Source organism: Vipera berus (genome assembly GCF_964194415.1).
Source record: "Vipera berus genome assembly, chromosome: 5".
Classification (NCBI taxonomy): domain Eukaryota; kingdom Metazoa; phylum Chordata; class Lepidosauria; order Squamata; family Viperidae; genus Vipera; species Vipera berus.
The window spans coordinates 45,855,111-45,881,849 of NC_138207.1; the positions used below are offsets into that span (position 1 = coordinate 45,855,111).

Below are 26,739 nucleotides of genomic sequence, written 5' to 3' on the forward strand. Positions count from 1 at the left end.
GCATTGTAAATGACCTGCATTTCTCAGCTGATTTTCAATGCTGCCTGAAAGATCAATGTGAGCTTGAAATATAGCACTTTCACAAAAGATCATGGGACCAGTAAAACTAACTTCTACCCCCTTTTTTTCAAGAGGGAGTCCATAGCTTCTATATTTAATGTTTGCATCCTCATTTTTTATCATTTCTGATCCATCTGGACAAGATTCAGCTCTGCCTTTTATATCCACCAGCTCTGGCAAAAAGCTCTCAGGGTTTCTGTCTAGGACTGCAAAGACCTGGATTCAGGTCACCCAGTCATATTCAATTCTCAGCCCGAACTATCTCACAGGATTTAAAAAAAAATTAAAAAGATTTATCCGTGAAAGCCACTTTGAGCTGCTATGGAAAAGCTGGGCAGAAATCTAACAGATAAATAAAACAAATAATACATTTCTTCCCGAAACTCAGAAATTCTGATTAAATTGAAAACAAGTCTACAGGGTGAATTTTAAGTTACATGATTTTTCTAGCCCATAATTATGAGATGGAACAGAGGTTGGTTGTTCAGAAGATTTACTATTTCGCAAGAGGAAATACACTTCTGATAGCTTTTATAACTAATACATTCATTATGCTATATTTTCTGGTCATTCAACATGATTGTCCTTTACATCCCTAGGGGCAAAAAGTAGCGTTGTCAAACATTTGGGTTCAATTTCAATTTGGGCCATCCAGGAGGATGAGGAGTTGGAGATAAGCTAGGTAGAATCCTTTGAAGACCACATGGGTCCAGACACCCATCATAAATAGAAGACTGTACCATAGACATGGGCATCAACTAAAGAGTAAACTAACCCTTTACTCAAGAGATTGCACCACTGCAGGATGGGGGAATTCATTTCCAAAATATCCACAAGCTATTCTGCAGAAACTGTCTTCTTTCTATTTCTACCAGAGAAGGGTACACTAAGAATCTGCAAAGACTTTGTTGATTTCATTAGTTTCCCAGCTAGGATGGAAAACTCTCCTTCCCACAGCCAGACCAATAGCTTTATCACTGCTCTCTGGTTGGTGCACATAAAGGACGGGCAGAGAATGAGATGCTGTACCTTAGTAATGTTAAAGAAAGGGGACTGAAGAGTTAAGCGCACTTGATTCTTTCTTGTATATCCCTGCATATTTCAGGAGAGCACAGTCAGTTCTTCTGATGAACCTGAGACAAGGAAATCACTGGCCATTCAGAAGTTCCCTAGGGTACTCAGGTAGATCTGGCAGAGTGATAGCAAAGGTGTTTTGGCTTACTGCACTGAAGCAGACACTTAGACCAGATAGACTTCCTGAATGTGGATAGTCAATGACAGCAGAGTAGCTTGAAACCAAGACACAGAGGAATAATGTAATTTCTCTCATTGCTATTTTATGATACTGCAGCCTGCATTTTTTCCATCTTAGACATTTGGTACTCCTACCGGTAGAAGTAAAGTATCCATTCCTATCTCTTCCAACTTCTTACACACACCCACACCCACACACACACACCTACCTCTCCAACACCACAGTGTCTCTGCTCCTTCAAGCTTACCTCGAGCTGCTTGTAACTGCTTGCGTTCAGCTTCACGTTCGGCCTTGCTCTGCTTGCTTCGCACACCAAGGGCACCTGTCACCAGTCTCCTGGCCAGAGCAGCTGAGGTCTCAGGACGCTCTTTGGCGGGTTGCAGGAATTCTAAGAGGAGGGAAAAGCAGACAAGCATATTTAAATATTAACAGATGGCTCTCTTCCCCAGAACATAGGCATTCATTTCTACTTCAAATATAACAAGACAGAGTGAAAGATTGGTAGCAACTTTAATGGACTTTCCCATGAAACTAGGAGAAAAAAAGAATAATAAAGAGGACAAGTTGCAATGAACTTAAGAAACCACTGGCCAAATATACAAGTCCTTTCAGAGCTTTACAGTTGCTGTTTCTCCAGATCTATTAATTCTATCCCCATAATACAGTGTTGAAAACAGACCACGAGATATGGCAGTGTTAACATTGTGCTACTCACTTTTCAGTCTTACAGATGTTGGAAAACCCAGGATTGGAAAACTAAAAAAATATTTGCTGTGCTTACTACTGAAGTCATGGAGCAGCACATCATATTTGCCTGAAAAGAGTCTTGGGAATTAGTTCAGCCAACAGCAACATGAGAGGGGATGACCCAGCATTTTATAGGATTGATCCTTGTTAATGTTGCAAAAAGCACTGTTCAATGCTAAGAGGACACCATCAACAGATGTTAGTGTAGCTCTTTCACTAGAGAACCGTGCACAGGATTCTAAAGGCTAAATTTAAGAGGGAATGATGGATATTTCCAATGGAAGAGTTTTCTTGATCAGGAGGAATTTTTATCAGCACTAAGGACCAGAACTAATCAATCTATGACATGTGCAGAGCAAAGGTGGACAAGGAAAGTTGAAGCCTCACTTCTGTCTCTGTATAAAATCAGATGGCCTCCGTTAATATCGATAGGAAGACAATATATATTACAGGCATGACTCAGCAGCTAGAAAATGTTAATCTGGGAGATTTTTTGAATTTTTCTGGACTCACCCGCATAAGCTCTGGCTTTGGTCCTTGCAGCTTGTGTAGCTTGTGACAGGGGACGGGTTTTCACCATCAGATGTTTGGTACTGAGAGCGTCCCGTGCTATGGTGAATAAAGGCAACGTCAGATGAGAAATGGGAGGGAGAGAACAGGAGCCCTGAGCCTCCCCACCCAACAAATGCTGTCATCTAGCATCTTCCATCCAAGGACACCACATCCAGCAAGTCTGGTCTGCAGAAGCAGGTCATACCTGTGATGGGACTGGAGAAGATACCCAGAGCATGTCTGTCATCTATCCATTTAATGTCAAAGCCTTTTTTCCTGATGAAAGAAGAAAAGTTGGGAAATTGGCAGTGATCCAAATAATAATAACAACCACAAAAACCATCAAATTACATGCATCTTCAAAGAAAATATATAGTTAGGAAATAGATTTGTGTTCACTTGAATTTCTCACTGCAGGACAGGAAGAATGTTTAGAGAACGGGAACAATGCAATATTCCCTTGATGGGTGGCAATAACATACCAAACTTGAGCATCATTAGAAAAAGCTGATAATAATGGCCCTGAGGCAGGGGTGGCTGCAATAAAAGCAAGCAGCTGGTCAGTGATTCTTAAATAAACAAGTCACTGAAAAGGTGCAGTTCTAATGTGCTACATCTTAGCCACTTCAGCTCAGAGGATAGACTACACTGGAAAACACAAGTGAGAAACAGAACCAAACTGCTTACTGGTAATGGCAGAAGACACACAGCAGATCCTCAGTGCGGAATTCCGGTGGGAAGTCATAGATTTCAATGACATGTGGCAGCTCAGAGTCACTCATGTCCTGATCAGCTGGAGAATAGTTGTAATAATCAAAATGCGGCTCCTGTAGCCTTGTGCCACGGAGAGTGCAGGTAGACAGCTGGAGGGAAGGCAGAGACTAATTATAAGCATGAAGCGCAGGATACACAGCAAAACTGTCTTTTGTTTTGATTTTTTTTTTTTGAAAGGAGCATTGGCCACAGGTAGATTCCATTTCAGGGATCTACTCCATTGTCTTTTTCATATCCTAGCCCTGAAACGACAGCCTCTCTCTTGTCTCATCGCAAACCTTTATGTCAGCTGGGAATGGGTGCACTAGCTGATTGATGGGGCTATAGACTCAGCTCTGGAAAAGGATTGATCATCCATGGGAGATTGGGAGTTATTGATTAGGTGCCTCCTGCTGCTTGCATGCTTTCCCCAGATTTAGGCGGATTTCTCCCTCATTGTTTCCAGAGGAGGTAGCTAGAATGAACATCTGCTTCAGTAAGCATCCATCCAGCAGGAAGGCATTAGTTACATCTAAACCAATACCTGAGATAGCTGCAAAATGCAGTTAGTAAAACAACTATGGCAAGCCGCATGGTGACTAGATATGGCTAGAATAGATATGAGATAAAATGCTGACTGCAAGACTGTGACACAAGGAGAAGATCTGAGCCCAATGTATTCCTTGGAATACGTCCTAGTAAACATCTTTAAATAGATAATGTGTACAAATAAATTAACACATTAAGGCATAACAGTTAATGGCAATTACAGCTAATAGTAATTAAATGTAACACGAGATGGTTATTTCGCAATTGGAAGGTATAGCTATTTTCAAAAAATTCTTGGATCTGCTTTTCTGAAAATATTGCCCTGTTCTTGTTTAAACTGCACTGACTTCTGACTGTTTCTGGTCTAATACAAGATTATTATCTTTAAAATCTAAAATGATTTGAGACCAGAACACTTTGTTTTCCTTGCACTTGCACGTACTTGTCAAGTCTAGTTATTCTGCTGCCAAGAGAGGGCAAATGGTAGAGATGCATTACAAGGTTTTATCAGTGGCAGCACCTGGCTATGGAGCCCACGCCTAATGCACTCTTTTTCAAAAAGAGAGTTAAGTTGTCTTTAGTGTTTTTAAAATCTTGCCTGCTGCATAAGTATTTGATTGGCTTTGTTCTACTTTTTTTTTATAGGCACTCTAGTTTTGATTATAGCTAATTTTGCCTGATGGTCTTCTCAGGACTTACACACAATGCAAAACAATGTTTTGTAAATAAATTCATAAAGTGATTATATTTCACAAGGAAACTGCATGTTTGACATGGTTTTCAACCCTAAATCAGAAAGGTCATCCAAGAGTGACATTTGCTACTGCAGTGAAGGAACCACAGCTTCTACGAGCATCTCTGAATTGGCAGGGTTCTTCTTAGGAAATCTTTGATATTGTCACCAAACCTGTCTTTTGATAACATAATGAACATTGATGCTTGCACCAAATTGCCTTGCTCTGGCCATTCCATTCTGTTCCAAAGACATGTCTCTTCCAATAAGGATGCCAAGTCATTCTGGCTGTGTTGCGATTGACAGATGGATGCTGATTACTATTGCTGCTGCTGATCTCTTGGTAGAACTCTTGTCCTGGGTTTTTAATGGCACACATCAGCACACAGTCTGTTGGCAAAGAAGACTATAACTCAGGCAGATTTCTGTTTTTTCAAGCATCCCTACCAGGACAAGCCATAGTTCCACAGGGAGACTCTATAAATTCACCTCTCGAGTCAATAAAAGACAGTAATTCAGATAATTCTTCCTGGAATGTGGATTTGTGGTAAGAGCATATAAGAAAAAGATGGCAATCCAGAGTGGAAGAGGTGGGATTGTCGCAACAGGAAGTTAAGAAAGGATGTATCTTGCTGGGTTTAATAAAACTAAGCCATGAACCTGAGCATCTAAAGTTCAAATGAACAACACTACATCCCAGCAGGATCGGGCCTCAGACATGCTTGATGGAGCAGAGTGCTCATAATATCAAGTGGCATAGAAGATTATCTGAGATTCTGGAATGCATACTGCATGAGCACCCCTGCCCTTCACAAACCACTGGGTGCAAGGAAGATGACAAGTCAAAACAGGACAGTTCACAAAATGCAAAGATTAGAATTTGCCTCCAGGGACCATTGGAAATACAAGACAAAGTTTCTTAAAACTTTCCATGTGTACAAATTGCAATTTTGATTGTGAAATCTTACTCAACCAGACAGCTGCTCATGCATATGTGCATCAGGTAATGCGGTGTGTCTATAGTTTTGTATTGTTACAAGTATGTTTAAAAGGGTTCATACATAATGAGAGTGTGAGCCCATTAGTGTTGGAATTTCCTATCATGAATTGCATAAGGAACTGTGAAGTTAACTGCGCATAAAGTCAGCCCCAGCTTTTGGTTAAAAGTCTCCTTTCCAAAGAGTACTGATGCCTGTGGCAGGAAAGGTTGTGCCTCTGGATGCCCAAGCAATGAAGGGAAGGAAGGAAGGAAGGAAGGAAGGAAGGAAGGAAGGAAGGAAGGAAGGAAGGAAGGAAGGAAGGAAGGAAGGAAGGATAATAATAATAATTAAAAAATCCATCCAAAATTTTAAGGTTAAGAGTCAAGTAGTCTAATATCAGAGCAAAATCCCAATTTTCCTTGCTAAATGAAACATTTACCCAAATGCTAAATAAATAAATCTTCTTGCCTTCACCAGACAGATAAGATCATTGCAGCTTTTAAATTCATTCAGGAGCCATCCCAACTTTCAGCCCTTTCAATAGAGCCACTAGGCATGCTGGCTTGAAATGATGAGAACTATTATCCAATACTATAGGAAAGGCTGAGGTTTGGGAAGTACAAGGCACACATCCTAATTTCACATATATCACCTAAAACTTATACCTCCTTCCTCATTCCAAAGGAAAACACACGTATTTGTGTTCCTTCCGTTCACTTCAATACTCACAAAGGTGAAGAATAAGCATGCCGCTCCTATCTTCTTCATGTATAAACATTAGAGCCCTAGCACGCAACCTATAATCACATTAAAAGTATTTTCTCTGGAATATGCCAACATTTCCTCGATAGTCTCTTTTTCCCATGGGTAACCCTCTCTCCCTAACCTTGCTCTTATATAACAAAATGAGTTAGATTGACCTTAGTAAACTCACTAGGGCAAATAATAGCACAAATCCTGCTTTATTTAGATATGAGTTGTTTGTGAAGAATTGGGTTTTTTTATCCTCTTTTTTTATCTCACCTTATTCTTTCTTCAGCACAAACAGGAAGATATGGATAAATGCACCTCTGCATTAATAAGGCTACAGCCGCTGCAGAAAAGTCAAATTCTACCTTTTATCCTTTTACAGGAAATTTCCATTGGGATTAAATGAATAGCATTTTAACGTATGCAATGATCTCATACAGTAACATATGCAAAATAATTGAAACTAGGGGCACATCCCACAGTGAATATAACTCTAATGTAGTGCTTGCTGGTGTGAAATCTCCCTTTGTTCAATTAGGTTGCCCACTAAGAATTTTTGGAATGCTTGAATACTGATTTTTCCCCACACGAACAAGGAATACAGCTCACACACAGCCCAAGATCTGTCACATGTGCAACTCAAGTCCTGTTTTATCCACACAAAATCTTGTACCTCATTAAAGTGATACTATGGGTAATTGGTCTCAACAGAAGTCTTACACAAACTCATTTTTCTGGCTATTGTCCAATATTCACTGTTTTTATTAACACATTTTATTTTGTTAAGGTAAATTTGTGGCACTGCACCCTTTTGTGAGGCACTCTTAAAAGCATCTTTGTAAATCCATCTGTCTCACGATCCTGGAGCCCTGTTATTTCATAAGCCTGATGAAAGGTCCCTTCTAGTAAGCAATGGGGGAGAGAAATCAGATCTAATAACATGTGGAAGTGTCTTACTGATGCAATCACACACATAGCTCCATGTTCATTAAAGAAAATATGAGAATCACAAACTGCTCACACACACATACACCTTCACATACTTATAAACCTATTGGAAAGCAAGCAATGGTGGTAGACACACTCAAAGGAGTGGTTCAGGGACAGCGAAGCTTACTGCCATATGTAATCTGACAAAAATCTTGGTCTGGATGTGCTGCTAACCAGACTTCCAGCAACCAGATATTTTGGGCTGTACTTCTCCCTCTACCATTTTTGATGATTGGTCATAGGAAGCTGCAATTCTGCGTTTTGAGGAAAGTTGCCCTAAATCAGTGACTTCACAGATTACCCTAAGACAGGGGTAGGCAACCTCGGCTCTTTTTTTTTTTTTTTTTATACTTTTTTTTTTTTTTTTAATTGAAAAGTTTTAAAAATACAGTTTTCCTTTAAAAAACCCCCTTCCCCCTCCCTACCTCCCCTCCCTACCTCCCCCCTTCCCCCCCCTCCCCCCCTCCCTCCTCCCCCCCCACCTCCCCCTAACCCCCCTCCCCCCCCCGGACTTCCCAGAGCTAAATACAAGGTATATATATATAAAAAGGCAATCATAAACAACCATATACTAACAACTATAAATTCTAAAATCCATCACTCTCTAACTTATATAGGATCAAACAAAACTTAGCATTATTAAATATATATAGAAGACAAAATAAAAAAAGAAAAAAGAAAACGAAAGAAGACTTATTCAAATGCTAGATAAAACTTCTTGACCCTATACTTATTCTGGATAAACTCAATCCATTTTCTCCATTCCATAATATAATGTTCTTGCGAGTAATCTTTCAAATAGGCCGAAATCTTCGCCATCTCTGCCAAGTCGGAAACCTTTAAAATCCACTCTTGTATAGTCGGCAGTTCCTCTTTCTTCCAATATTGACCTATCAAAAGTCTTGCTGCCGTAACTAAATTCAACATCAACTTAGAGTCCACAACTGTAGCGTCAACAATTATTCCCAACAAAAAAAATTGCGGACAAAACTTTATCCTCCGTTTAAAAATCTTCTGCATATTCCACCAGACTTTTATCCAAAAAGCCTTGACCTTTTTACATGTCCACCATATGTGAAAATATGTTGCCTCTTCATCACCACACCTCCAACATTTAGGCTGATAATTCGGATACATACTTGCAAGCTTTTTAGGATCTAGATGCCATCTATAAAACATTTTGTAAAAGTTCTCTCTTAAACTTTGAGCTTGAGTGAATTTTACATTCCTCACCCAGATCTTTTCCCACGTGTCCATTGTAATAACTTCCTGAATGTTTTGGGCCCATTTTATCATACAATCCTTAACAAGCTCTGTTTCTGAATCGATCTCTATCAATGCAAGATATATCCGTTTAATATGTGCTGGTCCTTGATTTCTAATTTGCTTTATCAAATTTTCATCAATCGTTGCAAATCCATTTTTTTGATCTTCTTTCCACCTGGCCTGTAACTGAATATATTGAAACCAAGTCTGAACAACCTTCTCTTCTCGCAAGAAACTATATGATTTCAAGCACCAAATATTCCTTTCCAAACTTAAAATTTCCTTGTAAGTAGTCTCATCATGTTTGAAACCAGCATGTATATTTTCTATTGCGTGTTTTGGGATTGCCCACAATGGTATCTTGCTGCTTAACTTATGTCTATACTTCTTCCAAACTCTCAGCAATGCCTGTCTTAAAATATGCATCCTAAACACAGTATCTACCTTCTTATCATACAGCAAATATGCATGCCAGCCAAACAACAGATCATGGCCCTCAAGATTTAATAACCTCGATTGTGTCAAATTAATCCAATCACTTATTCCTACTAGTGCAGCAGCTTCATAATATAATTTAAAATTAGGCATTTTAAGGCCACCTCTCTCACGAGTATCCTGCATAATCTTAAGTTTAACTCGTGGCTTTTTCCCTGCCCACACAAATTTATTGATACCACGCTGCCATTCCTCCAAGTTAGAGTCTTTCTTAAGAATCGGTATCATTTGAAATAAGAATAAAAATTTGGGCAGGACATTCATTTTCACTGCTGCAATCCGTCCCAACAAAGACAATTGCAATTTTTCCCAACTCTCCAGTTCTTTTTGAATTTTCCCCCATAACTTTTCATAATTATTTTTATATAGCTTTGTATTAGAGGGCGACAAAATCACCCCCAAATATTTAACCCTTTTAACAATCTCAAATCCAGTTAATCCTTCTAAGAGAGCCTTCTGCGAAACTGTCATATTTCTAGCCAAAATTTTAGTTTTCTGTATATTTACTTTAAATCCAGAAACCTTCCCATATTGTGTTATTATCTCCATCAGGTCCACAACAGAGTTCTCTGGCTGGGTCACTGTAACAACCAGATCATCTGCAAATGCTCTCAATCTGTAATCCTGATCTCCAACTTGTATCCCCTTAATTTTTTCCGAATTCCGAATCTTAACCAATAGTATCTCTAATGTTAATATAAATAACAAGGGCGATAGCGGACAGCCTTGCCTTGTGCCCTTCTCAATATTACATACTGTTGTCAAACTATTGTTAACTATAATTCGGGCAGTTTGTTTTTGGTATAATGCCCTAATCGGTTGTAAAAATTTTTCCCCAAAATCCATTTTGTCTAAAACTTTCAACAAAAATTGCCAGTTCAATTGATCAAAAGCCTTTTCAGCATCTAAAAAGATTAGCGCAGCAGAGATCTGGTTGTGCCTTTCCAAAAACTCTAACACATCAACTATATGTCTCACATTGGTTTTCATTTGTCTTCCACTAATAAACCCCGTTTGGTCCCCATGAATCACCTGTTGCAGAACCCTCATCAGTCTATTAGCCAAAACCTTAGCAAATATCTTATAATCTGTATTTAAAAGCGATATCGGTCTGTAATTTTTAACTAAAGTAGCATCCTGGTCTTCCTTCGGAATCAAAGAGATAAAAGCTGTTCTCCAAGACGGGGGCACCTTTCCCCCCCTCTGGATTGTCTGGAACAGTTCCTTTAACGGTTTTATCATCTCTAATTGTAAGTTTTTATAATAGGCCGCAGTCAAGCCATCAGTGCCTGGTGCTTTATCCACCTTCAGTTCCTTAATAGCTGTAAAAATTTCTTCTTCTGTAATCAGTTGGTTAATCCCCTCTTTTTGTACTTGCGTAAGAACCGGGATGCTAGCCTTCTCCAAATACGTATCAATATCTTTTGCATTAATGTCCTCTTTAGTATATAATTTCGAATAAAAATCCACAAAGGCATCCTTAATAAGATTCTGTTGATACACAACCCTTCCTTTATGCTCAATCTTATCTATATTAGATGCCCTTTGTTTTTTCCTCAGTCTATAAGCCAACCATCTGCCTGGCTTATTAGCATTGCAAAAAGTATTATGCCTAGCAAACCGCAGATTGGTCGCCACTTGATCAGCCATTAATTTATCAAATTGTCCTCGTAACAGTCTAATAGCCTCCTTGATCTTCACCTCCTCTGGGTTCAAAATCAAAGCCTTTTCTTTTTCCTTTATTTCATTCTCCAGTTCTTTCCTTCTAGTTTCCACTGCACGTCTATGTCTATTATTCATATATATCAACACCCCTCTCATATAGGCCTTGCTAGCATCCCAAACCATATCCATAGAGGTACCCTTATTCATATTCATCTCAAAAAAATCCTTCATCCGCTGTTTGCATTCTTCCACATTTCTCTGATTTCTAAACAAATTCTCATTTACGCGCCATGAGCGTCTATCTCCTCTTTCCTTATCAATCTCCAACCACACTGGACTGTGATCAGAGATAATTCTTGCGCAGATTTTCACCTTTTTAGTTCTCAAAAGAAGATCATTAGTCAACAAAATAAAATCAATCCTCGAAAAAGATTGGTGTCTATCAGAATAAAATGTATAATCCTTCTCCCGCAAATGTCTCTCACGCCAAATATCTCGCAATTCCAGGTCATCCTTCATTTCAAAAAAAGATTTAGGCAGTCTAGCGTGACTTGGAATGCGTTTAAAGGCTCCAGCCTTATCCAACTGTACATCCATAACTCCATTCCAGTCCCCCATAAAAATAAAGGATTTATAATCCAACTGGGTAAGCTTTGTATGAAGTAAACTAAAAAAGTCAGCTTGTTGTTGATTTGGAGCATATAATCCAACTAAAAGCGTCTTTTTACCTTCAAACAACAGCTCGATCATAACATATCTTCCATGCTTATCTGCTTCAATTAGGTCCGCTGTTAAGGCACTTTTAACATAAACAACCACTCCATTTTTCTTATTCTCTGCAGAAGCAACAAATTGCGTACCCAGCCTCGAGTTCAATAAATACTTTTGATCCAAAACTCTAATATGCGTTTCTTGCAGGCATATAACATCTATCTTAAATTGTTTTAAATATTGAAAAACTTTCTTCCTCTTCTGCGGTGAGTTTAGTCCATTAACATTCCAGGTTAAAAATTTAGTTGCCATGTATATCCTCGAGAAGCTCTTGGACCACAGCTTTGATAGGACTGGTTACTTTAGGCCGTGCTCCTCCCACAGCTTGGCTATGAATGCGATGTGAAGAATCTGAAGACTTTTGCTGATCTTGTTCTTTTATTTTCTTTGCTCGTTTTAATTTAATTTTAATTTTAATATTTGCATTTGTATACCGCCCTTTCCCTGAGGACTCAGGGCGGTTTACAGGGAATTAAAATCGAAACATACAAAAGTTAAAACCAATTAAAAAAAGCATTAAATTCACCCTGTAGATTAAAACCCCAGTTAAAATTTTCTCCTCAGCCTGGGCCCGAGAGCTCAAAGAGCCAGGTCTTCAGGCCCCGGCGGAATGATCGGAGGTCAGGAGCAGTCCTCAGCTCTACCGGCAGCTGGTTCCAGAGGGCAGGCGCTCCCACCGAGAAGGCCCTATCCCTGGGTGTCACCCGCCGGCAATCTCTCACCGGCGGAACCCTGAGCAGACCCTCCCTATGGGAGCGCACTGGGCGAAGGGCATTTGATGCCGGCAGCAGGTGTTCCCTCAAATAACCCGGACCCAGGCCATGTAGGGCTTTATAGGTGATAACCAGCACCTTGAATTTCACCCGGAGGGCAACCGGAAGCCAATGCAGCTCGCGGAGTAGAGGTGTTACATGGGAGTATCGGGAAACCCCCATTACAACTCGCGCGGCCGCATTCTGCACCAGTTGAAGCCTCCGAGTGGTCTTCAAGGGCAGCCCCATGTAGAGAGCGTTGCAGTAGTCCAGACGGGAGGTCACAAGCGCATGAGTGACTGTGCGTAGGGCGTCTCGGTCCAGATAGGGGCGCAACTGGCGCACCAGGCGAACCTGTGCAAAAGCCCCCCTGGTCACGGCTCCTATGTGATCTTCAAAATTGAGCCGTGAATCCAGGAGGACGCCCAAGTTGCGAGCCCTATCAACGGGGGGTAACACCTCACCCCCCATCGTTAGAGGTGGAATAACTTGGTTAACCCGAGACGCCGATATGCACAGCCACTCAGTCTTGGCGGGATTGAGACGAAGTTTTAAAGCAGCACGCGTCACTCTTTGCTCTCTAGGATCATCCAAAGAGATTGTAGCTTGATCTCCTCCAGCACCATTTTCCTCTGTTTCCTCCTCTTGTTGTTCTTCTTCTCCAGATCCCTTTCCAGCTTCCAAGAGCGTTAATGAGGTTGCTTTTAAGACATTATTGTAGAAATCACGTGCTTGTTTCACAGTAGTCAGCCTATACCTTTTACCTTCATACATCACCATCAGCCCCTCTAGAATCTCCCATCTGAACCTTATATCTCTTTGCTTGAGCTCTTGCACAAGAAATGTATAGTCCTTTCTTCCCCTTAAAATCCTTGGAGGAATTTCTTTTAAAACCAAGACTTCTTGTTCAGCAATCACAACCTTAACATCATAGGCAGCTTGTATAACTTGATCTCTAATTTCTCTTTTTGCAAAATAAACCACCACATCTCTAGGCAACTTTCTCTGTCTGGCAATCCATGAATTCACCCGAAACACTTTATCCATAGCTGCTCTTATTTCAGATGCTGGCTGGTTCAATACCCCTTCGAGAGCCTCAGAGATCAGCTGCTTTAAATCTTCTTTAACATTCTCTTTTAAGCCTCTAATTCTGACAGCAAACTGCATCTGGTAATATTGGGCATGGCTTAACTCCCTTTCCAACTTGCCTCTTTCAATTTCATTCTCCCGTGCTTTTACTTCTAGTATAGCATTCCTTTGAGCCAAATCATCCACTTTTTCATCTAAATCTTCCACACATTCCGCCACTTTATGCACTGAAGTCAAAATGTCTACCTTCATCACGCTGTACTTCTGTTCCATCCTCTCTTCCATTCTTTCCTCAAATTTCTCCAATTTCTCCTCCATCTGTGCAAATTTATCAGCAATTGATTGATTAATTGATTCCAAAAGTACCTGGGCATGTTTATCCAAGGCATCTCGCAAATCCTTCGATGTCAGCACTTCAGGAGGGTGCAATGCCTGTAGTGATGATTGTTGCACCGGCGAGGATCCTCCACTCCGAAGAGTTTTAGAGGGAGGTTTAGCCGCCATCTTTTAATCCTCAATTATGACGCACTTTCAATTAAAGTTTAAAAAGTCCAACAAGTTAGAGAGTACAGTAAAATAGTCCTCTTCACCTTTTCCTCTTGTACCGCTCTGCCTGCTCCTTTAAATCATAGTCCTTTCATCAGGCAGGGCTGGTTCGCAGACGCCTGGCTCTGCTCCAGGAAGTTCGGAGCAGAGACGACGGCCAGCTGGGAGCAACCCAGGCTTCGGGGGAGTTCGATCCTTCAGCCGCCCAAGCTCAAAGCTCAGGCGGCCTCGGAGAACTCTACCCCTACCTGGGGCCTCACCCCCTCCTCTTCTCCCGAGGAGGGGGCTTCAATTTCGCCCGAACAGCTGATCGGCGCTGTTTCAGGCAAAAAAACAAACAGCTGAGCCGCGGGCAGCCAGGGGAGGCTGTCTTCAGCGCCGCGCCGCCAGCGGAAGTCGCAACCTCGGCTCTTTTATGACTCATGGACTTCATCTCCCAGAATTCCTGAGCCAGCCATGCTGGCTCAGGAATTCTGGGAGTTGAAGTCCATGAGTCATAAAAGAGCCAAGGTTGCCTACCCCTGCCCTATGAGATCTTCCTAACAAAGATAACTGGATTGTTTTCATTTGGATCCTGCCTTCAAGGTTAAAAGATTGTGTTCCTATTTTAGTTTGCTTTTCCTTGAAGTGTCTGTAGCACATGGTACTGCTGGGCCTTTCCTTTTCTGAGTGCAATGGTACAATGACTAGAATATTGAAGAAATCTGTAGGCTGTAAGAGGTGTCTACTGAAAAAGGGTCAAGAGCTTGCTTCCTTGACAGGCTGTATCAGCCAGTTTTTATTAAAGAATCAGTGCCATATTTTACCTCCACTTTCTTAGCTACAGAGAATGCACTTTCTGCCAAGCAAAAAGAAAGATGTAGGAGAAAAGAAACTATCCCTAACTTTTTAAAACTGGTAAGATTTAATGCACAAAGTGTACTATATAATTTCTCTTATAAAAGCAGACATAGGCTTAGTTCAACCAAGCAGAAATATTCTGCAATGCTAAATTCATAATAATGCAAAGTGATCACTAGCTTTGTGGTTGGAGCAAGAGATACCCTTACTGGTCCTGGTTAAGTATGGACAACAATTTCTTCTGACAATACCAACAGAGCAGACCAAGCCTTATTGAAAGCAAAGGACACAGCCCTAGGATAGATAGTCTAAACTGTTTTTTTCTTTCCCAATGACTACCAGCTTGCAATATAACTTTTGAATTGTAAACTGTCCAGAGTCATTGATTGGGATGGGCGGCTATAGTGAATGAATGAATGAATGAATGAATGAATGAAAATAATTCTCTTGCTCATTTTTCAGCCCAAAGCACCAGGCAAGCTATCACAGCTGCAGAAAAATGTAAATACAGTAAGATGCTCTCTTGCACAAGGATATATTTTCATTGGCCTTGGTGGAGCAGTGGGCTAATGCCTCCTTAAGTAACACCAGCTGCCTGCAATTAGTGCAGGTTCGCATCCCACCAGGCTCAAGGTTGACTCAGCCTTCCATCCTTCCGAGGTAGGTAAAATGAGGACCCAGATTGTTGGGGGCAATTAAGCTGACTTTGTAATAATGCCGCTTGGGGGGTGTATGAAAGCCCTAATAAGCAGGCATATTCATAGAATGAAGGCTACTGCTAAGCTTGTAAGCCGCCCTGAGTCTTCGGAGAAGGGCGGGATATAAATGGAATTAAAATTAAAAATTAAAATTAAAATTTGCAGGGCATGGGTGAAGGATGCCCGATGCCTCTGAGGCCTGCCTTATTGTGAAACAGACATCCAGTGCTACTGATCTGTGCAGCAATTGCATTCCTGTTGCTCTTCCTATTCTGAGAAAGAAAGATTGCCCTTGAGGTGCTTGTCATGTCTGCTGACAACATAGGAAAGTAGAGTTCTTTTCTGCCATATATGCCACACGTGTGATCTGAATTGGTAGATTACCTGCTTAGTAAGAGAGATTTAATTTCTAGACCATAAAAAAGTGGAATAAGCAATAGTGAATCCACAGCCATTTCCTGTAAAAGCAGGCCCTGTAGAGTTTTAGCAGGTTCCATTATAGGGAATTTTAGGATGGTTTATGAGCTTAAGCCTTGGTAATGAGCCTCCTTCGTTAATTTCAGTGGTTTGCAGGAGCCATTAGCAAGCTGAATCAACTCCGATCAACCCTGACTCCTGAGCAGACTATATGCAGTTTGCAGCAATATTAGGATACTTTGTTACTTTAGGTACCTTTGCGTCACTCCAAAAGTACAAGGCCGCGATATTGATTTAAGCTTTAATAAGAGTCCTCAGCCATCCAGCCAACACTGAGATTTCCTCGTAAAGTGAAGGCAAGGCGAGCACATTCCCTGGGCTGTGCTTCTCATCCCCACGCATTCAGCACTACCCTTACAGGGCAATATGCTAACGAGTCAAAGCCAATTAAAAAACTGCCATTTTCATGAAGCTTCACCGTCCATCTTTCCATGCTGGTGTTCATCATGTTGAAGCTGCTCAATGGCAACGCAGGCCCCACGCAAAGCACTTCCCCCTGCTTGATTACATGCATTTTATATACTGTCAATGGAGGATATTTCTTTATTGTATTCCAGACTCTGGCCTTATTGAGCTTCAGCCCACTGCAGGTGTCGCATTTATAAATAATCATTCACGTTGCTTCTCTTTGTTTTATGATTTCATCGCCAATGTTTGTGCTAGAAGCTAGCCATGCAGGAGGCAGAATTTTCTTCCAATTCCTACTGCAGACCATACATGATCTTCCCCGTAATTTATCAGAGAGAACAGGAAGCACGTAGTCCCCAAAAATATTATTTAATGCACATCCTTGATAAGAGCTTTTCTGGGTGAACTACTAACTCTCATGGACAGTGGATGGGGGAAATAATATAAACCTCTACTAAATGTTCAAGAAATAGGGCATATTTTCACTAATATAGTTGGGGCTTTACAGTTTTTATTCTTTCTGGGGTTTCATTCTGCTTCTTGTAGATACTGCAGTAGGAGAGCCACGTTAATGTATGGTAGCAAACAATCAGGAGTCATCTTTTCCAACTAACATATTTTATTAAAAGGCATAAATCTTTTAATAAAGTCTATCAGAAAAGGGGTCGTTGCGCTCCATTTTTGTTTTTTCCTTCCTATGAAGGCAATTGCCAATTTTCCTACCCTTGTATACCATTTTCCAATGGCATTGACTCTCCTTCACCTTGCAATAACATGCAGATAATGCAAAAAATTTTAAAAAAAGATTTAGAAACAACACTGGACTAAATTACAAAACCACGTATATGTATTTTGAATGGTCTTCCAGTTTACTCTGAGCATCACGGTTTGAATTTTTCAGCAGAAAATTCTATGTGTAATGATTATGGCTTGATCTTCCAGTAAAAGGCAGGAAGAGACCAGACTGAGCTAGCTTTGATGTAAACATATACTAGATTCAAGCTGGCCATGTCACATGCCTGTGACATGCATGCAGCTCTTACCATTTTGCTTCAGCTCTGGGGGGAAAAACCAGAATACTCACCTGCTCCAATAACTGTGGATCCAAGCAATCCCCATCATCATTAAACAGGGCATCCCAGCTCGCATCTGTCATGTTGTCAGCCTCGCTGTGATTTACATGACCGGTGCTGGTGTTGGTGGTTTCTTCCGAACTAGATGGCACACAATTTGTGGGTGGTTCTTCCCCTTTGTCTTCAGAGGGATACTGCAGTTCTTCCAAAGTTGGCTTTTCCACTCCTAAGGGCGTTCCTATTCTCTCCAATATGCTTCCTGGACAACATGCCATCTTCTCAGGGGCACACTTCAGCGACCAGCTGATAGTCTCCTTGGAAGGACAAATTGGGTCCGCACTACTTCTACTCTCAGTGCTCTGGTCAACCAGGTCCAAAATGCTTTCTGCTGTCGTCAGTGTAGCCTTTGCCTCAAATGTATCAACTTTATACTGGTCTGTCTCATGGCAGAGGCTTTTCTCCTTATCATGTTCACTATCACATGCCTGTAACTTTCCATCACCTGCTACCTTAAAGACACAATTGGGTAGATCTTCTATCTTCTCAGAAGTCCTGTCTGAACAACTAACACCTACAGACACATTTGAATTATCTGGAAACTGTTCTGCATTCTCCATGAGGTTATGTGTCTCCACCTGAATTAAAAAGTTCCCACTACCATCAGCAGTCAAATTATCTGAGCTCACTCCAGCCTGATCAGAGATAAATTTAACTGAACGATGGGAGATACCACTCTCATTCTTGTCGCCATGCTCATTTGCTTGTGCTGAAGCAGGAACGCTCTCCTTTGCATCTTCGAATCGATCACGTTCCTTTGGCTCTACCACGGCACATTCTAAGATGCTATCGTCACACGTTGCTGTTGGACTGGCGTTGCTTTGCTCTATACATTTGCATCTATTATACTGAGTTATCTCCACAGGAAACAGATTGCTTTTATCAATGTGCTCCAGCAAACCACAGTTACTTATGTATGCAGAATCAGAGTTTCCTTCCTCTGTGTAGATAGATGAACTACCCTTGTATGTCTCTATGTTTTCTGGAATCCTCTTGTCTGCATTTCCAGATACACTGTTCTCACTTATTCCAGTCAATGCTGAACCACCTTTACTTAAAGGCTTTGCTCTGTTGTTCTTGCAAAGTAGCTTGCTATCTTCACTTAGCATTTGCTGTTCCAAGAGAGTCTGCGTACCATCTTCACCCAGTCCTACTTCTTTTGAGACAACTACTGCCCTCCTGGTCTTGCTGGTGACCTGCTTTTCTGATGGGCTCATATGCTTGTTTTTCCGTGAGACGTTGATACTGCTAGTCTCTGGCTGAAAATCTGCCATTCTTTCCCCTGAGACAGCAGATTGTATAGTACAGCACTCATGTGTCTTTGTTTCATTCACTCCAGTAAGAGTTGGGTCTGGGAAGCTAGAGGTAGGGAACAACTGATGTGATGTGGCCTTCTGATGGAACTTTGGACTCTTCCCTCCCTGAGTCTTTGTGCCTAGGTTTTTTTGGCAGAATGCATTCTCGTGACCTGAGTCTTGGGAAAAAGTTCTGCCCTGTTTTTGAGGAGACTTGGCTTTTCCCTGATCATTCGGAAGCAACCCTTTCCTAGTTTTAGGGTTTTGTCCCGTCTCACATGCTTTAACACTCTCCTTCACTATGGTGGTGCAGTGACTCTCCCTCCCACATTTGGTGGCCACGGAACTGCCACTTTTTGAGACTGCCATCTCACGTCTTGCTCTCGGGACATACAGGACCATGTCTGGTTTCTTAAGTCGTCCCCTGGTTTTGTCTGTATCTGGCTGCATGGCGTTATTAATACCAGTATCTGTGAGAGGGAGAGAGAGAGAAAGACAATAAGTTCAGTGCTGCAGCACTTATGTACACAATATACTAATTAAAATAAAATTCATCAGAGCAGGATTTCACCATATTTGAAAGATCAATCGCAACAGAGATACATTGTGGAATAGAGAAGATGGATTGAATATATTCAGAATAAATATGGGACTAAAAAGTATCATTTAGCATTTGAATAAGTAGCGGATTTTATGACGTATAATTAGTTAGTAGTTATTTTATTAATATTTTGACTATGGAGAGTTAAAGTGTGATAGAATTTAATGTTTTATTATTGTTGTTAGCATATTTTAGATTATGCTTGTTTGTATTATTATACCCTGTATTCAGCTCTGGGAAGTCGGGAAGGGGGGAGGGTAGGGTAGGGGGGGTTGGGGAGAGGGTAGGGGGAGGAGGGGTTTTTTTTTGTATTCAAAAATGTATTGTAAAACTTTTCAATAAAAAAAAATCAGAGCAGATTTCAGGTGATAGTACTTTAAAAAAATGGTTCTGAAATAAGGAAAACACAGAGGCAGAACCCAGAGAGTAAAGCAGAGCTGGTTGTGCATATTGTACACAAAACAGCATCAGTAACTGACATTCCTTTACAGAAAGCTCTACTGCTTAAATACTTTGGCATTTTGATTATTCTTTTGATCAATGAACTACTAGAGCATTTCTTATAGGCCTTGCATCAAGATTTTGAGGCCACTGGATCTCCTTTGTGGTTTCTTTCTCTGCTGCTAAACATTTTCTGATATTGCTCTCAAGAAAGGAGGACGATCATGCCTAAATAAACCACAGCAATTTTGCACTAGGCACAGAAAGAAAGAGAAAGATATAAATCACGCTCATACCACGGAACCTAGTGTAGCTTGTTATTTTTAAAACTGGTATGAGTAAGCCTCAACCTGCTGTCTCCTGCATGTTGGTATCCTAATCCCAGCTGCTTCAAACTCTAATCAAATTCCACTCAGGGTTTTTATCAGCTTTGCCGCTATCCTGTAGAAAATCACAGTGGTGTTTGTCATAAGCTCAACTATCCTTACAATGCCCCAAACTCTATCCAAAACCAAAAGTTTCTATGTTATACTTAAAATCCACATGAATACTTTTGTTCAAAAAGATTTTGAGAGTAAGACCGTTACAGAATAAGTATGTTTTAGGATAGGTGAAGCAGCAAATAAAATAGGTAGGCAATTTTATTCTGTATTGTAATCCTGGTCTCTAGCCTCAAGCTGCTGCAAATATCATTCAGTGTCTCTGCTCTAGAGTGGGAGAAAAAAAAATATTTTAAAAAAATACCCAGATTTATTAATCTATACTCTGCACGACTGGCAATTTGTTTTTTCTCTTTATTTAAAGAATATATGCAAATCTCCAGGATAAAAATCAGTCAATACTCTCTCTTCTAGTAATTAACAAACTAAATCTGGATCGTGTTTCTATAAGACACCCATTTTCTATTTACCCTCTCACATTTTATATGTGTGGTATATTAACTGACCGGCCATACTAGCAGATTTGAAGAAAATTGTTTTTAGAGATGTACAATTGTATAAATTTTGGAGCAATTAACGAAAGGAAGCAGAACTATCTCTAGAGGGTGATAAGATAATGTTCTGCTGGGTCAGTGAAGGCTAGGGAACTATTTACCAAGTTCTGCATGACACAGAGCACCCACAAAGTTCAGGAAGCATAGAGAAGCTGCCTTGCCTTATTATATTTTTTGCTTATGTCCCTGCCCGAGAGACTAGGAGGCAGCCCACAGCTCAGTGATACATGTTTTGCATGCAGAAAGTAATAGGAAAGAGTTCTGCTCTCCTGCTCAAAAGGATTACTTCAGTTTCAATGGACAATACTGGCTGGGTACAACATAAAATGGCCAGGTGTAGATTCAACTTCCTGTTTTCCTACTTCTGAAAAGGAAGCAATGAAAATTCCTTACCCAAAGGTTTTTTTTTTTAAAAAAAATATTGAATCCAGCATTCTTTGGGGAAAATAGGAAACAAGATATGGAAGCCGGATAATATTAGGAATATATAAAGAATTGGGGGGAAAAATGTAAGTCTTGAGTTGAAGGCGTTTTCAATGGCTCACTTGCCTGTTTTATCTGAAGAACTAGGTTTAGGCTTTCAGCTGCTGTGTGGGTCTAAAAAGAGCACGAGTCTCTAACACATTCTATCCTTTCTGCCTCCTTATGGAAATGAAATGGATACTTACTTAAATCTACTAAGCTTTACAAGGGTAAAAAAAGGATTCAGAGTACTACTTTGTACACTTTCCTCCTCCTCCTCTCTCCCTCCTTCCTCCTCTCCCCTCTCCTCCTCCTCCTCCTCTCCAAATGCCATGGAGGGGATTTTGCCGTGCCTTTTTCTCTTTTGCAATTGCATTTCCCTGGATATGTAAGAAGTACAGTATATATATTCTAACTGACAGGTTCCTAAGGGACAGATTTAAGCCCCTTAAGCAAAAGATCGACAGACTATAAAATGTCACATGTTCCAAAAATATATAGCATGTATGGTATTAAATGATGGTTTACACATTAATAAGGCAAGAGCAAAGATACTGTATTGAAGATACCACAGGTATATAAAGATCTCAGGTTTATGCATTTATCTGTATCTCCTAACAACAGTTATTGAGCGAGAGAGGATTTATGGCAGGATGGCGGCATTTACACAATATGCTTTTCTGGTTCAACAATGGGATAAGTGTACTGTGTGAATATTACAACTCCGAAAGCAGTAGGGCAGGAGAAGATTCATTTTAATCCCCCAAACCCTGAGTTTATTCCGGTTTAAGCAATTCAAGGTGTTGGTTTATCACCTATAAACCCCTGTATGACACAGGGCTTGGTTATGTGAACACCATAACCCAGTCAAAATGGGGAAGTTTCCTAACCCAACCCAGTCAGTCCTCCAAGAAAGAGTTGGAGCTCTTTAGAGAATAGTGAAGAATTAATAAAATAAACGAAACCTTGTTCGTTGAACTGCTTGGAAAGACCAATGGATACCAATATTAACTAGCATACAATTAACCTTGTACTCATTTTGTTGACAAATTTCTGAGTAAATAGGTGGTGGTGGTCTAAGCCTACCTTAGTTCATCCCAGCCATCCCAACGTAAAATGACATGATGGCAGATGCAAAGGACCAGGTCCATACATGACGTTCCAATTAAACTGATTTATTACTATTCATGCCTATGCACAAGAATCTATTCAACTAACAATTAGCAACATTTTGGCAGTAGCTAAGAGTAAATGGAATTCAAGAGGGGTTGAACTTAGTCTGTTTGTGGCTACATAGCGACTTTACGCTGATTCCTCTTTTGACTCCACCCACAGTTTCTACTATTCCTTCTCTTACATCCAAAGAGGTTCAGAAACATCCACAAATGTTAGAAATGCACTCTTCATAAAGTGTACACCCACACAGACTCTTGTTCATTTGCCAGCTATCTATAAGAGTACCACTTGGCATTTCCTGCACTGGATCAAACCCATTTTCAAACAAGGAAGAGAACAAAGAACTCTGGATATGCTTTAGCAGAGAATTTAATATAAATGCTTTGAGGATTCCCAAAGTATTGGAAATGCAAAGAAAAGCTCTTTACATTTCCAATCCAAGAGATTCCAATCTCTTCTTAAAAACTCCCAGTGTTGGAGCACCCACCAATTCTGGAAGCAAGGCATTCCACTGATTAATTCTCCTAACTATTAGGAAATTTCTCCTTAATTCTAGGTTGGTTCTCTCCTTGATTAGTTTAACCATGGATGAATGGCCAAATTTACATATGCAGCAGATTATGGCAGGCTAGCTTACCACTCTCGGCTCCTTGTTTTTAAGTTTAAAAAATTTCTCATGATTCAAAGCCAAGAAAAAGTGCAAGGTATAATCTCCCTTCATCACAAATCCATATTTCCCTTCCAAGACCGAAACAGACATATTTACTTATTCTTATTGAATTCCTTCCTCAACCCAAAATCTAACCACTATCCTACGGCCCCAGGTACTTTCAGCCCCCTTCTGCGGGGGATATTTATTTTTCATAAGCTTTGGCACAAACAACCAGGCTACTCTCTGCCAGACCTCAGGCCCCTATAAATATGCATCGGGTCACGTTTATGGAGACAGATGGTTTCAGGGTCTGTCCTGTGGTAAAGGCGAAGGAAGAGTTGGAGAAGGGTGTGGCCTCATGATTAATCACTGCCCACTTGGTTTAGGGTTATTCATCATGGCTCGCTGTCAGGTAAATCACTGGAAAAAACACCTCTCTAGTAATTAATGGGAAGTGACGGATGGACAACCCTTGGGTCCATTAATCTGGACTATCAGCAGCATACCAAGATTATGAATGTCAGGATGTATAAACTGTTTACCAATCAATAGCACCAGAAATTCATCCAAGATTCTCATTTCCGAAGCTCCTCCGATACATGAGGCTGCTTTTACCTTTTCCACCCAAATTTTCTCTTTTCATTTCTCCCCATTCTTGATTTGCAATAAAATCATTACTCAATTCACCCAGGACAGCTTAAAGGATGACATGGGGTCTGGAAGAAAAGGCCCACAGCTAAAAAACTAAGAAAAGCCTCTCAGTGTCACCTGGGCACACAGATACCCTCAAAGGGAATAGAAAGAAGGCAACTGATCAACCACTGTGCCTACTAAAACTGCATTGCAATCTACCACAGACAGGTAAATGATTAAATATCTAAGTGGTTAAAAACATGAAGCTGAACTGTGTTGTTGGGGAAGAGCCTCGTGTCAGAGTGCCATGGTTAGAAAAGAGCATAATATAGGGCAGAGTTCTACTCATGCTCTCCTCTAGAGTGCAGCCAATCTTTCGAAGTAGAAAAGCATCCTCATAATAAAATGTTTTATTTGAAGCTGTGAGTAACCATGGCATGTGTAATGTATTGGGTTTTGTCTTACTAAAGAGTATCACGTGGGGTTAATTGCTGGAAGGTTGTTTAAGCAGGGAAGCTGCCTAACAGACAACCCGTCTCCAGCGCCGCCATTGGCTGTCTCTAGGGCGGCAATAGGTTGCTTTAAACCTATTGGACGCCGCCTAGAGGCCATGGTATAAATAGCTGCATTCGCAGCCCTGTTTCTCAGTTCAGTTCCTGTAAGCAAATAAAGACTGATTCTTGCTGAACTCACTCGCCTCATCTTGTCAATCAAGCAATGAACCCAGTATATAACACTGGCGACGAAGGTGGGATCCTGCTTCTCCAACAGAGCTGAGAGTCACTAGGGGAGAGGCCGAACGCGCCTGGTGGGAAAAACAATTTCCCCCCCTACGGTCAGCCTAGCACAGCCATGCTAGTGACCACGTGCCAAGAGGCATATGGAGGAGCAGGATAAGAAGACGTCGAGCCCCAGCCGCGAAGACCAGCAGAAATGGCAAAGGTCGGAAAGCTGGAAGAATTTGATATAGCTCACCCGGAAAGATGGTCTTCGTATCTATCCAGGGTTGAGAACTATCCACGCGCGAATCAAGTTGCCGAGGATGGCCTGAAGGCCACTATGCTCCTGTGTGTGTGCAGCCCAGCCACGTTCCAACATCACGGAGAACTTGTTCGCGCCAACGACATTGGAGTCCGTAACGTTCGCGGACTTGAAGAAAAGGCTCGGCAACCATTTCCAGCCCAAGCTGTCGGTAATCGCTTGGCGCCATGCATTCAAACAGAGGGTTCAGCAACAGGGTGAAACAGCGTCTGAATTCATCGCAGCATTGAGGCAGGCCGCACGCCTGTGGCAGTTCTCTGACATAGAGGACAGGCTCCTAGACCGGCTTGTCTGCGGTCTCCAAAATCGAGAGTTACAGCAAAAACTCTTCACCAAAGAGACTCTGTCGTTCCCAGACATGCTGAAAGAGATCGTGGCAGACGAAGCCGCCGCCGGGGCCATACAAGCCATGCGGCCTGCCAAAACAGCACAGCACGAGGAAGCCGTCCACGAGGACACCGTCCACATGGAAGACCCCGAAGACAACATAGAAGTTGACAAGCTACAAAGGGACAACGACCAACAGTGTCACAGCGACAAGCAACAAGGGGCAACTTACAAGGCACATCCCTTCCTTAGGTGCCCAGGGTGTGGTGGCCGCCACCCACGCATGGACTGTAGGTTCCAGACAGCCTTGTGCCGGGCCTGCGGGAAGACCGGCCACATCACATCCGTATGCAGAGGTCACCAGAGGGACCGGCAATCAAATCGCCAGTCAGACATTCTGATTAGGAGAGGTACTGGGGCCCTGGGGCAGTATAGTGTAGGGTTTTGCTCCAGGCGCAGAAGCATTTGCCACACGGGAGCTCGCCACCCTATTAAGCCGAAGTTTAGACTTCAGGTGGAGCTGCAAGGGGTCCCTTGCAAGATGGAGCTGGACACAGGTTCAGCTGTATCCATTATATCACTTGAGACATTTAACTTCATCTGCACTCGCAGCAAGAGATGAGCCAAGCTGAGGCCATCTGACATTATACTGACCAACTTCCAGAATGCCAGAGTCGCAGTCAAGGGTGAGGCCACACTGGCCGTCAAATTTATTGGGTTTTCTGGGCACCTGGACGTTGTCGTAGTAGGGGGTCAGTGAACAAGCCTGATAAGGCTCGATTGGTTTGATGCACTAGGCATCCAAGTAACCGGATGCAAGTCGCAAGTCTAGCGATAATATGCGAGGAATTCGCAGAGGTGTTTGACTCAGGTCTGGGGACGTACACGGGCCCGCCAATAACATTTAAACTAGATCCTACTGTAGTGCCGGTCAGGATTAAACCTCATAGAGTGCCATTTGCTCTTAAACACAAGATAGACGCTGAGTTAGATAAACTCGTAGAACAGGGAGTACTTCAGCCCGTGGATGGGGGTGAATGGGAGACCCCAATCGTCACGTCACTAAAAGCCAAGGGGAGGTCAGAATCTGTGCCAATTACAAATGCACAATTAATTGTGCACTCAAACAGCATGCGTACCCGGTACCAGTAGTAAGCCACATCCTGGCGTCCTTGCAAGGTGGTACAATTTTTGCAAAATTAGATTTGGCTCAGGCCTACCAACATCTTCCTGTAGACGAGGTCACAGCCGTGGCACAGACAATTGTAACCCACAGGGGGGCATTTAAAGTCCCTTCAACTGAGTTCTTGGGTTTACGGATCGATGCCGACGGCATCCACCCTGCTGAGTCAAAAGTGAAAGCCATTCAGATGGCACCCAGCCCCAAAATGGAGAGCTTCAGGCATTCCTAGACCTTCTAAATTTTTACCATGCATTCCTTCCTAACAAGGCCGCAGTGGCAGAGCCGTTACACTAGCTCTTGGACAAAAATACTATGTGGAAGTGGACTAGTGTTCATGAAAGCAGCTTTCAGGAATTGAAGGCCCTACTGTTGGTCAGTTCAACAATCACTCAATTTAAGGAATCAATGCCGGTAAGCCTTGCGTGTGA

At 41.6% G+C, this 26,739-nt stretch overlaps 1 protein-coding gene across 1 annotated transcript in view; it reads right to left on the reverse strand.

Annotated features, from left to right (window-relative positions):
* The window catches only part of R3HCC1L (R3H domain and coiled-coil containing 1 like), a 48,253-nt gene that overhangs the window by 1,995 nt on the left and 19,519 nt on the right, over positions 1-26,739 (reverse strand). Inside the window, exons 2-6 of the mRNA XM_081329656.1 lie at positions 17,461-19,271; positions 3,302-3,477; positions 2,820-2,890; positions 2,576-2,671; positions 1,563-1,703 (exon numbers count right to left, since the gene is read on the reverse strand). Of these exons, the coding sequence (XP_081185782.1) occupies positions 1,563-1,703; positions 2,576-2,671; positions 2,820-2,890; positions 3,302-3,477; positions 17,461-19,251 (2,275 nt within the window). The 5' untranslated portion in view covers positions 19,252-19,271. The remainder of the gene's footprint in view (positions 1-1,562; positions 1,704-2,575; positions 2,672-2,819; positions 2,891-3,301; positions 3,478-17,460; positions 19,272-26,739) is intronic.